The sequence below is a fragment of the Asterias rubens genome, chromosome 19 (assembly GCF_902459465.1).
Source record: "Asterias rubens chromosome 19, eAstRub1.3, whole genome shotgun sequence".
NCBI classification, from domain to species: Eukaryota; Metazoa; Echinodermata; class Asteroidea; order Forcipulatida; family Asteriidae; genus Asterias; species Asterias rubens.
In genome coordinates this window covers 3,906,629-3,920,125 of record NC_047080.1, presented here as the reverse complement: position 1 = coordinate 3,920,125, position 13,497 = coordinate 3,906,629, and the positions used below count along the sequence as shown (strand labels likewise).

The 13,497-nt window shown below is 38.1% G+C and overlaps 2 protein-coding genes across 4 annotated transcripts; both read left to right on the top strand.

Annotated features, from left to right (window-relative positions):
- Positions 1 to 237: 237 nt before the first annotated feature.
- LOC117302923 (40S ribosomal protein S5) lies at positions 238 to 3,641 on the top strand. The gene is made up of 5 exons (XM_033786910.1): positions 238 to 384; positions 1,072 to 1,281; positions 1,783 to 1,911; positions 2,336 to 2,434; positions 3,206 to 3,641. Exons 1-5 carry the CDS (start codon positions 268 to 270, stop codon positions 3,272 to 3,274), a joined length of 624 nt encoding a protein of 207 aa, XP_033642801.1. The 5' UTR covers positions 238 to 267; the 3' UTR covers positions 3,275 to 3,641.
- A 531-nt stretch (positions 3,642 to 4,172) lies between these two features.
- On the top strand, positions 4,173 to 13,421 carry LOC117303166 (kynurenine formamidase-like). 3 transcript variants are annotated; one of them, XM_033787288.1, is made up of 12 exons: positions 4,173 to 4,266; positions 4,793 to 4,863; positions 5,970 to 6,025; positions 7,379 to 7,486; positions 8,693 to 8,741; positions 9,820 to 9,905; positions 10,630 to 10,702; positions 11,007 to 11,110; positions 11,294 to 11,372; positions 12,086 to 12,227; positions 12,614 to 12,718; positions 13,126 to 13,421. In XM_033787288.1, the coding sequence occupies exons 2-12, from the start codon at positions 4,832 to 4,834 to the stop codon at positions 13,150 to 13,152; spliced, it is 861 nt and encodes a 286-aa protein (XP_033643179.1). In that variant the 5' UTR covers positions 4,173 to 4,266; positions 4,793 to 4,831; the 3' UTR covers positions 13,153 to 13,421. The 3 variants fall into 3 exon arrangements, with proteins under 3 accessions (XP_033643179.1, XP_033643178.1, XP_033643180.1); XM_033787287.1 differs by having other exon boundaries at positions 5,935 to 6,025; XM_033787289.1 differs by lacking the exon at positions 4,793 to 4,863 and having other exon boundaries at positions 5,935 to 6,025.
- Positions 13,422 to 13,497: the final 76 nt, after the last annotated feature.

Below are 13,497 nucleotides of genomic sequence, written 5' to 3'. Positions count from 1 at the left end.
TTTCACTCATGAGTCATTGTTGAGTTTGATGACAGAGATGACCAAAATATCCAAAACCAAAGCAAAAGGAATATCTTTGATCGAGTAAAAAATACTAAATTAATTTAAGACGAATGAAAAAGTGGTGTCAGAATAATATGTACATTTTTCCTGTGCTTGTTGCACTTGCAGACAGTTCGTTTATTGTAATTTTAAAAGCAGCAGTGCTTTGAAATTACATTATATTATAAAAGCAAGAAATAATTTTGTTCTTGCACCCAGACCAAGATGGCTGCCGAGAACTGGGATGATAATGCCGGACCCGTTGAGGCTGAGGTGCCTGAGATTCACCTGTTTGGACGCTGGAGCTGTGATGAGGTCCAAGTCAGTGACATCAGTTTGACTGTACGTATTCAACAAAACAGAATCTTGAGGATAACGTGATAGTTCAACTCTTAAAAAGCCATTGGACACTTTGGGTAAACAGTATTGTCCAAAGGTCCACACTTCGTGTATCACAACTGATAAAACAAATAACAAACTACTGAAAATTTAGGCTCAATCAGTCATCGGAGTCGGGAGAAAATAACAGGGAAAATCAACCCTTGTTTCTGTACGTTTCGCCGTGTCATGACATGTGTTTAAAATAAATCTGTAATTCTCGACAACGAGAATTGATTATTGTTTTACTGTTTTCTCGTAAAGTAAAGCATTTCATGGAATAATATTTCAAGAGAAGTCTTTCACCATTACCTTCTGTAAACCCTGTAATTTATTAGTAAATCTGTGAACTTTTTTTTTTTTTGTGCTGAAAGCGTATAATGGCTTTAAAAATGACTGTCTTTCAAAATTTCTGAGAAAAAAACGCTGATATATTTTGCTAAATATAAATGTGACCAAACCTCTTTTGACAAAGTACAAAATGGGGGAAAAGAGAAAAGACTCTAAGGGAAGATTCGTTTCTACAATGTACTCTCCTTTAGCTCATTCATTCTATCCACAAATCGACATTTTCTCGCCCATTCTCCTTAACTTAAACAAGTTGAAATTTGCTTAATGTGAATTGTTTGACATTATTTGTTCCTTCTTCAGGATTACATCGCCGTCAAGGAGAAGTATGCCAAGTACCTTCCCCACAGCGCCCAACGCTACCAGGTTAAACGCTTTCGTAAGGCACAATGCCCCGTAGTGGAGCGTCTGACAAGCTCCATGATGATGCACGGCCGCAACAACGGCAAGAAGCTTCTGACCATGCGCATCGTCAAACACGCCTTTGAGATCATTCATCTGTTGACCGGAGAGGTAAGGAGGTAGTTTGATTCTGACCCTGACTTGGAGACAGGCAAAACATCCATTGGGGTACAAGTTTTTAAAAATGTAAAGTATTGCCATTTCCATTTTCTGAGTATTTTTCTCCTTTTTTATTCCCTGAAAAATCCTAAAATTCTGACAATAATACATGACAAATTTTCATTGACCTTTCTCTTAGAATAGGTCAAAAGAATGTGATAAAAACACTTTGCCTCAAGTTAAATCCAAAGCCTTGCACCAACATCTACAAGATCTGATTCACAAATTTGAAACTCATTTCCCGAACGCGATTACTATTAACTGTTCATCTTAAAACCTGTTTGCCCTCCTGAACAGTTTCTGAACTTGCCTGCAAAACAGTATCCTCTGCAGTTTCTTTCAAACAAACGATTGCCAAAGAAACTTTCATTCCTTATATGAAGTCGACAAAACATGAAAAGAAATACAAAGAGTAGAAGAGGACTTAAGGTTACCCGTTTTCTTTATCTGCAGAACCCCCTTCAGGTTCTGGTGAATGCCATCATCAACAGCGGACCCCGTGAGGATTCCACCCGTATCGGTCGTGCTGGAACCGTCCGCCGACAGGCTGTAGATGTGTCCCCACTCAGGAGAGTCAACCAGGTACAAGTTCAAATGACATCTGGGGGCGAAAAAAAACCTTTGTGTTACTAGATATTATTCCTAAAATAAATGTGTGTGTTATTCCTTTTCCCGAAATTTCTGAACTATTTGTGAATTCTTTTTAAAATAAGTGATATTTTTTTGGAAGGTAAATAGACCTTTAAAAAAAATAGAACTGTAAATTGAACTGTACAAAACATTGCCTACAGTTAAATGACCAATTGGCCGTCTAACCAACTGTTTCTGAAATGATTACCAATCGAAATACCTTTGTACAAAATTGTGTTTGACTGGCATTCACCATATATCGTTCAATAGGTGCAAATTTTGAAGATGATTTGATGCGCAAATGATTGTATCATAAATTTAGTGTGTTGGTTTGTATACTAATGTTGAATGTATTTGCCCTTTACTTTCTCCTTAGGCAATCTGGCTTTTGTGCACTGGTGCCCGTGAGGCTGCTTTCAGAAACATCAAGACCATCGCCGAGTGTCTAGCTGACGAGCTCATCAACGCAGCTAAGGTCAGTATAAAGACTTGACACTAAGTCGAATATCATCAGTATGTTTTGGGTATAGATTTCATCAAAACGAAGTCGCTAAAACTACCTGCAGTAAAAATTTGGTATTTGATGATCCATTGCTTCGAACCCACGACCTTTGCAATTCTAGAGCAGAGATTGTCCGGTAGCTAGAGGCAGTTTGAATCATATATGTTAGCAACGATACCGCAACGATTTAATAGATGTCAAATTTGCATTAAAGGAACACGTTGCCTTGAATCGGACGAGTTGGTCTAGAAAAAGCATTTGTAAGCGTTTTTTTTATATAAATTGCGTATGGTTGGAAGGATGTTTTAAAAGTAGAATACAATGGTCTACACAAACATGGCTCGAAACTGCGTGGTTTTCCTTTTACTATGCAAACTAACACGGTCGGCCATTTATGGGAGTCAAAAATTTGACTCCTATAAATGGCCGACCGTGTTAGTCGACGAGGTAAAAGGAAAACCATGCAATTTAGATGCACGTTTGTGTGGTTCATTGTATTCTACTTTTTAACCATATGCATTTTTTGCATACGGTTACAAACGCTTTTCAAAGACCAACTCGACCGATCCAAGGCAACGTGTTCCTGTAAAGAATATTACTGGTGCTTTACCCAATGTGTGAATAGCTCTGTATACTCGGTACTTTCCTGAGGTCTGTGAAAAAAAATCATAGAGGAAGTACTACTTACTAAAGAAAATAAGTTTTTTTCTAAACATTTCTTTCAAATTTATTTTGTCCTTTCAGGGATCATCCAACTCTTACGCCATCAAGAAGAAGGACGAGCTTGAACGTGTCGCCAAGTCCAACCGTTAAGAAAATTCAAACCAGAACTCTCACAATGGCACAATATTGCCAATCAAACCTCACCACAGCTACAACAAACCAAGTTTATTTCTAAACAACTATTTTTCAACGACTGCTAGGTTGAGAATCTGTGTATGTTTTTATGCAGTATCTATTTTTGTTGACAACTTTACGAAATTTTAGCTCTGACAGGCTGGCCACCAGTTAGGCTGCTGGACCTCTGTTTAAAGCAAAGTTGTTTTCTTCTTAGCAGTTTTTACGTTGAAAAATGCCAACACAAACTAATTTAATTCTTGGTTGCATTGTTTACTTGATCTTAGGACAAGGATATTGAAAAAAATAAAAATAAACTGTACACACCACTGAGAAGGCTCAGAAAATTTTTTGTTGTTGTGTGGCGTTCATTTATTTTGTGTTGTTTGTTTAAAGATTTTGATGGTTTATTTTTTGTTACATTGTGTCTGACATTAGTTTGGTGTCTGTATCTTGTACATGTACAATCACTCGTTGTGTTTTCTCTGTACATGTCCGACAGTAAAATAAGTGGGTTGGCTTTTGAAACAAAATTGTCCATGAATTTTCACGATTCTTTATGAAAAACGACTTTACCAGAAAAATGCCAAGGTTACATGAACCACCTTAAAATGGTTGAGAAAGTGTACACAGCAATATTGGGTTGTTTTTAAAGAAATAAGGTTCTCGGACATTTATGTTAATTTTGATGTATTATTATAACACGTGACTATCACAAAATTGATGGAAATTCAAGACCTCATGTAAGACTTGCCTCTGAAATTGTTTTACAATGGACTACACGTGCCATGTTTACCCCCTCTGGAGATAAATATTCTCTGGACTACTTATGGCCACTAGGTGGCGCACTTGATACTTGTATTACAGCCTGGTCCTTTCTTACCAACAAACAACATTCATGATCTGAGAAAAGGACCGGGGAATTCGGAAGAAACCACTGAGCCAAACTTTTGGTTGAGATTTATTAGGTATGTAACAATCCTGTGCATTGCAGTATATTTGTACTGGCCGCGGCGTCCGTAGCGTCCGTGTCACCTTCAATCGTTTTTGGATAGATAACGTCCGAGTTCGAGTATTGCTTTTGTTGACACTTCGTTATGAGGTTTTATTTTAACCGTACCCGGTCGCTTTTTTTTTAACACGTAGAGCACATATTCAGCTTTAACCTCGTCCCCAAATTTTCTGGATGCGACATCATTAAGTTTGGAAAAAAAGTTACTAAAAAAAAAGCTACGGACTTCGGACTTCGGCTTGAAAATTGCTCGAAAATGGGTCCGCGCGGTCACAGCTCAAATCCTATGCCCTATATAGCTTACCATTAAGACAATGGCCACAATTATCCCAAATTCACGCCACTTAAATGGCCATAACTTTTTTTTTAAGAGTCACAGAGCGAAGTTCTTTGCATCATTGGAAAGGTATTGGTAAGGGCTTTCCAGTGATACTAAACTTATAAGCTTTTTTGCAACTTCAATTTTTTTGTCACATACCTAGATTTATCTCCGCCGGGAAGGAAAAACATGATGGAACCTGATGATATTGACTGGGAAAGCTTGTCTCAGAAGGTACATAGGACATTGTGAGGCACTGTCTTTACTGAAAATTACTCATTGAGTTTTATTATATTTTAAGTTACCAAAAAATAATGTTGTCTGCACACACTTGTGTGTGGCCTTGGGTCTTGCACGTATACTCCGTAGTGAATGTCAAGCTAGCCATCAACTTCTGACGTGTGCAGTGTTATTGTTTTTTTTAGTTACGTAAGATGCGTGTTCTCTTTTATTGTACAATTGGAAATTAGAAGCTTATTATTATAATAAAAAACAGGTCATATAAATTATTGGATAATATTGTCTGATAAAAGATAGTCAATACTTTTCATGAAGACAAAAATCGATTGAAAATCTTGTTATTTTTCTTGAGACAAAAATCACGAATATAATAATTAAAGTAGGGATAACTTTCCGTATGGCGCCACCACTTTTTCACTCATTTTTACAAAAAGGGATATATCAATGAGGTAAATTAGATACTATATTATTTCATAACGAATGAAAAAGTGGTGGCGCCATGCGGAAACTTTTCCTAAAGTAGGGCCTACATACATAAATCAGAAATCAAGATATCACACACGTATTAATTTGTCATCGTATGAAAGATCCTTTCATAAGCTACAAATTGTATGCACAAAGTTTTTAAAACAATTGTAGTGTTTCCATACTCCTAGAACTATTTTGGTTTCGTCCGGCTATTGGCTATCGTCTCCCGTTACGGGAGACGATAGCCGGACGAAACCGAAATAGTTCTTGGTGTAGTGTTTCCACAGAAAATCAAGATTGAAACAAGTATACACTGAGCTGCAGTAGTTGCGATAACATAACCCCTCCTCCCGACGGCAGGCTGGCCGTCGGGAGGAGGATCCACTATCCCAACGGCCGTCGGGAGGAGGATCCACTATCCCAACTAACACTGCAGGACTACACTGCAAGTTGCTTTTTGTGTGAAAAAAATGCAGTATCCGGTTGTGCGCTTGCAGGTAACAATGTTTAGTTACACTTTTGTAGATAAAGTTAGGCTACAGTTTTACATTTTGTCAACTGCATTGTTTGAGTTTTTAATTTATTTGACCATTCCAGGATCTTGAATACTATTTATCACCATCCAAATGCAGTAATCGTCATGGACCAGATCACATGCTGAAACACTTTACAGACACAATCACTGAAGGTTAGAACTGTCATTTAATCGATCGATCCATTAAGCTCCGCCCCATTGCGTATTGACCAATCACAGCGCAACAAAGGTCTGCCGTATAAGGTCCGGCATGCGTGCGCATATGCTTGGCGGGGATTGTGCAGAAAGGCATTGGAGAGGCTTACGTGTTCTTGCTCACAAGTGCGTCGTGGGCGGAGCTTAATGGATTGGTCTATTATCGGCAGTTGATAGACAAACCCACAGTAGTGGTATATACTAGTTTTATATTATTAGTTACTTGCCTTAGCTTTGTGCATGGACTCTGCTATTGCTCCACTCAGCTGGATCTCAGTCAACAGCTGGAGCGGTTGGTGTAGATTGTCTCATCTTATGTCCAAGCCATGATCCACTCTGGTCTTGGTGTTTGCCGAGGGTCCACACAGGACAGTCCTGAGGAGAGTACGCCAGGCCGGGAAATTTCCCTAAATCCACTCTCGATATTAAACTTTACAAGCTGAAACTGCCCACAAACAACTTCATATTCGAAGCCTTCAAATCAGAATAGTTTGTAATGAAGGCTCTGATCCAGCTCCAACCCAAGACTGATCTGTGTATTAAACCACTACAGAACCCAACCATACATTACCAAGATACAAGGGTAACCGATTCTCAAGGATATTTAGGAGAAAATACTAAACACTGCCCTCTCTGACTGGGCTCTAAATTTGAATTATTTTGGCGCCCTCTGTGGGTTACATTAGTCTGCCACAAAACTTCTAGAAAAATTAAAGGTGCAGTCGCACAATGTGAAATGCATAATGATATTATGAAATAATGAATAAATTATTAATATATAAACTAATAATAATAATGAGTGGTTAGGCCTATATTTTTACAAATAATTAAATGAGTTTGCATAAAAATACTCCAGTCCAAGCATGTATTTATGGACAATTTCCCCCCTTTGGTACCAGTATGGCTGCCACTACCTGAAAGTAGGATAAAGTGAGATAACCATTGGGTTAATCGTTAGCGCACCGAGTGTTCAGTTTTTCCAGGAAACTTTAAACATGTTTTTAAATCGAACAGGGGGTAGAAGTGGGGTAAATACCAACCATGGAATTTTCTTTTGTTTTGTTTTCTGAGAATTTACTGGTTGGAAATTGTTCATACATGTAGACCAAGTAATAAGCCACAAGAGAAACTGACCGGTTAAATTTAAAATAATTGTTGAAGACAAATTGTTTTACTAGAGTAGGAATTGAACCTTCCACCTCCAGATTATAATCCCGGTGCTCTGAGCCATCTAGCCCAAGTAAATTGTTAATACAGTGTACACATAAATTATGTAACAGAGTCCTGAGGTGTTTTTTACAACTTTTACAGGGAGTGATGCCACACGCAGATGCACAGTTCATGAGTCAAACATTCCATATGGAGATGAAACCAAGAAGCAAACGCTTGATCTGTATCTACCAGAACATCAAACTGAAGGTTATAATAATACAAAATTATTCAACATATCATGTGTTTATATTTGGTAACACCATGTGTCCCCAAGTACTTGCCAGGTAGAGTTTGTTCTTTAGAGAACTGTCTTGCTATCCGCGGAGTAGATTTAATAATAATAATAATAATAATATCGAAGTCTTATATAGCGCACTTATCTACCAAACAAGGTACTCAAGGCGCTGAGTATTATACAAACTTTCAGAAAGATAGGTTATGCAGTGATGAACTCGAGACCCAATTATTTAGCATCTTATAAGGGTTTACAAGGTGCTACGGCGCATTAAGCAGCCACAACCAGGAACACCAGGGCGAAACCCTTCTCGTTTCGATAAGTGCACTGGGTTCTTTTACATGCGTTACACAACACATGGCACCAACGGCTTTACGTCCCATCCGAAGGACGAAGCAATGGTTAAGTGTCTTGGTCAAGGACACAGTGTCTGGGCTGGGAATTCGAACCCACACTCTGCTGATCAGAAACACCAGAGTTTCAATTCGGTGCTCTTAACCGCTCGGCCACGACACTTCCATTTTATCAGATTGTTTGGGAGACTCCTCAGTTCTGAAGAGAACTGTCCTGCTTTTTAACTACCACCCGGGCAGAAGGTATAGAAAATTGGCTGGGACTACTACATTAGTTTATACGATTTGTATTAACTGCACTACCGTGGAGCAAGTTCTTACACTGGTCTCATCATTTCAACTAGCATGCTCTAGTCATCGTCGGGATCATGTGTATTCATTTAAAGGCAGTGGACGCTATTGGTAATTACTCAAAATAATTATTGGCATAAAACCTTTCGAATTTGATTTCGAGACCTCAGATTTAGAACTGAGGTCTCGAAATTAACCATCTAAACGCACACAACTTCGTGTGACAAGGGTGTGTTTTATCTTTCATTATTATCTCACAAGTTCGATGACTGATTGAGCTCAAATTTTCACAGGTTTGTTATTGTATGCATATGTTGAGATGCACCAACTGTGAAGGCTAGTCTTTGACAATTACCAATAGGGTCCACCGCCTTTAAGCAGTGTAAACCCATTACTTTTTTGAGTTCTGTGAGAGAAAAAAAATCCTCGGGTAAATCAAACTCACAACCATTGCAAGTACAGCAATGGATTTCAGCATTCTTGTCTCTATGCTCTGATCTATAAATATATCCTCTGTCTTTGGTTGGTTCACAGATGCCCCAGTACTCGTCTTCTTTCATGGTGGTTATTGGCAGGCCCTCAGGTAAACATCATAGAGTTATATATAAGAACTAGAGGGCGCACTGGCCTATAAACGCGCCCCGGTATGCGCACAGGCAGCCATTTTCTAAGTTGACAAAACAGCTGTTTCACAGCATGTGTTTGTGCGGCCATTTTGTAAGTTGAACAAACGGCATTGCGTGAGCGTTCAATAAAAATAAACCTCAAACGTGTATTTCATATTCAACGCACGTGCAGAATTACGCGCTTGTCATCTTGCGGTCCCATGGCGTTTGTGCACGAAGCATCACTCGTGCGCCCTCTAGTTCTTATATATAACTCTATGGTAAACATCCATAGCAGAATACCAGCTACATAACTGTAAAACTCACAGTGATTGAATTTTATATCAACATTTTTGAATAGACAGAAACTTTTATGTTATCATACAATCACTGTGAGGTTTACAGTCTCAGAAAGCAATTTAATAAAGTGCAGACTTATTTATCAAGAAAAGTTTGATCGTTTTTTCTGCCGTTCATAAAGTCAATTTAAGAAGTTTAAATTCTGCATATAATAATAATAATAATAATAATAATAATAATAAAACCATTCTTATATAGCGCATATCACCGTGAGGTCCCTATGCGCTGTAAAAGGAAATCAACAATTATTGTACAAAGTAAACCAGATATGTTTTCAACCGGGTTTTGAATTGTTCTGATGTCTCAGCCTGTTTAACAACCTCTGGAAGACTGTTCCATAACTGAACTGCTGCATATTGGAAAGAGCGGGAACCGTACGACTTGGTTTTGATGGGAATGGGAAAGTCTCTCTTTGGGGGTTATTTTACTGATAACATTTTGTTGTTGTCAGGCGCAATGTTATGCTTTCAAAAAGATTTTGGTAACATTGCTATATAAATACTGTTCTATTATTATTTTGTATTATTATAGCTAATTATAGCAAACAATATTTGAACCCACACCCTGATGACTTGAAGTTTGTTACTCTAGACATTCACTCATGACACGTTACACATAATTGATTCTCTAATAATTTGTTCTAAGCCAGACGTTGTGGATGATATTGTTCATACAATTTCCTTCTTTTTTTTATAGCAAAGAAATTTATGGTTTAGTGGCCATGCACCCGGTTAAAAAAGGCGCCGTTGTTGCATCTGTTGGTTACACCATTGCCCCAGAGGGTAAGAACTTTCAAGGTTGTTTCAAGGCAACAAAGGCGATTGCCTCCATGCCCCCTGGTCATTTCCTTGGTGCCCTTGAAATGCTATCAGTACAATTACAGTTACAATTTCCTCGTAGGGTGCCCTTTACCAAGGAGAAAATGCCTTTGTGAATTTTTTATTTCAAAAACGGGGCATACAGGCCTGGTTTACTCACAACATTCTGTAAAATATTAATAATAATATTTCAAATAACCAGGATTCATGTGAACTTCCTTCGAATTAAGTTAATAATGTCACTGTCAGATTTTTTAAAAATAATGTCCCCCGACAAATCAAAATACTTGTAATGCATTTTGTCAAATAATGTGAGGTACATACCGGTACATGTTTTCATCTTCACTAATACTCCATTATGCTATTGCCACAACAAAAATTTAATGCCTTTAACAGATGTTAAATTTCCATCAGAGATAAAGAATATTAACTTTGGTTTTCTCATATACACTGATGTGTGTTAGCTCTGTATACTCAGTACTTTCAAGGGTTCTGTTAAAAAAAATAACATGCATAATTCGGGGGTCGTATTCGAACCCACAACATTTGCAATTTGCAATTTATTGCCTTGTCCACAAGTCTGTGCCAATATTATCTTTTAACAATTTCTTTCATGGTTTTTGTTTATGTGCATTACCAAAAGGACACTTTTTAAAATAATTTATTGTGTATTTTTGTCTTCCTTTAGGGACCTTAGAGCAGATGTTGAAGGAAGTTGAGCAAGCTTTCGTCTTCATAGCGAGAAAGTTTCCCAAATCAAGGTTAGACCACTTTCAAAGAGCTGAACAATTTAATTTTGTTGTGGAACACAAAGCACAATTGTTGACAGATTTACATTGAACTTACATGGTTTTAAAATAAAGCATGTACCGATACAACGTACTTACCAGACGTTTTACATGCTAAAATGATTTTCTAATCCTGAGACAAAAATTATTTTTGTGAAACTGTTGTTCTCATATCTCAAAAACTTCAGCAAGTAATAATTTAAGGGAAGCTTTCTACCATCATTATTTTTTTTTTTTTTATTATTTTCTTTGTCCTATTGGTTTGTTTTGTTTACAGAGGGTTTTATTTATGTGGCCACTCTGCTGGGGGTCAACTCGGCGCCATGATGCTTACAATTGATTGGTCAGAAAAATATGGATTTCCAAAAGATTTAATCAAAGGTACCGTACATTGAACTAAAGTTTTAAGAAAATAACTAATCGAGAGTGCTACTCCAAAACAAGAAAGTGGGGGTACTCAGCAGAAGGCTGTTTGCAATTAATGTGCAAAATACTCAGTGTCACTCTTTCGAGAAAAAAAAATCAACATTCTTTCCTGTTTTTATTTTTCTCTCCTTTTTGCAGGTGGTTTTTTTATTTCTGGGGTGTTTGATTTGAGGGCGATATCGCAATCCTATGTGAATGAACCGCTCAAGTTAACACGGTAAGCAAGTAACAGTTCGTGCTGAGTTATCTCCCTACGGTGTTGGGGTTTTCTTAAACATCTAAAGCTGAAAGTATGTTCTTGTTTCCTAATCCTGTTATTGGCAGTTTGATGAGTTAACAAATAAATAAATTGATTTTAAAAGGGTTTTTTTCCAGTTGAAGTGCCCTTTTTAAAATGAAAATGCCCTTGCCCTCTCATAGATGATATTTGGTATTTCGTCCTTTGGATGGGACGTAAAGCCATTTGTCCTGTGTGTTGTGTAAACGCCTGTAAAAGAACCAAGTGCACTTATCAAAAAGAGAAGGGGTTTGCCCCGGTGTTCCTGGTTTGATTGGTAGCATAAACGTAGTCCCACATACCTTGCAGAAAAACCCTGTATGTTAAAGCGCCTTGAGCATCACTGAGTGACAGATATGCGCTATTGTTTTATATAAGAAGAATACTATAATAACCTTTATGCACAAGGAGGAACAGCTAGGCAAGATAAATTTTTGTGCAGAGCGAAATTGTAGGTGTTTTTTTATTGAAAGTCGGTTATGAACCAAAACATCTCCATGTAAGTCACTATTAAGGCTATTACTAAAAATGAGCTTTTATGCGCAAGGAGGAACAGCGAGGCAAGAGAAATGTTTCGCCTGAGCAAAATTTTAGGTTTTTTTTCCCTTGAAAGTCAGTTATGAACCAAAACATCTCCATTATTATCTTCACAGGGAAGAAGCGTATAGAATCAGTCCCTTAGCACCAGAGAATCTCTCCAAGGCTATCCAACTATCAAGCCACTGCAGAGTGGTCAATGTGTGTGGAGGGTGTGACGCAAAGTTTTTTGGGCTGTGGACCAGGGACTATACAAAAGTAAGCTCCTAAAAGTCTTACTCGTTACCTGTTCGCCTTGTTGCCTGTGGCCAATTTCATGGCTCTGCTTACCGCCGAATTCTGCGCTTACGATCACCATACTGGGCTTACTGTGCAAGCGCCAATTTATACACTAACTGTTTAAGCCAATAATGCCTAGTATGCTTAGTATTGTAGTATTGTAGAGCACACATGCACACAAGCAAAAATTCCCTGCTTACCTGTGAAATAAGCTTCATGTAAGCGTGGAATTCCTAGCTTCCATAAGCGCCGATTCTTTGCTTACTGTAAGTAGAGCCATGAAATTTGGCCCAGATCTAATCATATAAACAAAACTGATAAGAACCTGATTTTTTTTTAAAACATTGTTTGGTCTCTTTCTCCAGGAGCTTGCCAAGAATGGTGTCAACGCTACCTATAAACTCTTCCCAGAAATGGATCATTTTGAGCCTGTAGAGAGGCTAGTAGAAGAAGACTTTATAATTACAAAGGTGAGTTCAAATTGTATGAATGAGAAGGAAAAATTGTGCACTTTGTGGTACTAATTGTTAAATCATAATGAAAATAAGATGTACATATAATGCAAATATTATTTTTTAGTAGTGGAATCATCCCAGACCTCGCCCATTTTAGGGGACACTTTCTATAAGTGGGAGTCAAACAACCACTTCAATTAGACTATATTATTGTTTTTCTCAAATGTGTCTGCTTAGCAGAAATGAGCAGGATACCAACCACAAATTGTACACCTGACAAGGGGTAGTTTGGCTGGTAACCTAATTCTGGTTTAGCAGAATTAATTTTGTGTGTTTGCTACTTTTTGTGCTGTAAGCAGCTCTATGAAATTGGGCCCAGTTGTGAACCTGTCCCCTCTGTTTGAATTGTCTGTCCTTTTTAGATGTTGTTGGACGTCATGTCACTGTGAGAGTGCTTCAAGCGAAGGATCCAACAAGGATGAATCTGATGCAGTTTGGGAGTCATTAAATCATCACACACAGGTGTTCAGTCTAAGAGCCCCAGACAGCCTGTGGATTTTCAGGCCTAGAGTCTCATCTTTGAGAATGCAAGGGCAATTTCCATTTTGCAGTGGGTGCTTCCAGCTCTGATACTTCACTGCGGCAACGAAGGTGATTGCCTCCATGCCCCCTGGTCATTTCCTTGGTGCCCTTGAAATGCTCCAGTAGAAATTTACAATTTCCTCATAGGGTGCCCTTTACCAAGGAGCAAATGAAACATGTAGGCCTGTGCTTCCATTGGAAAATCTTAATGT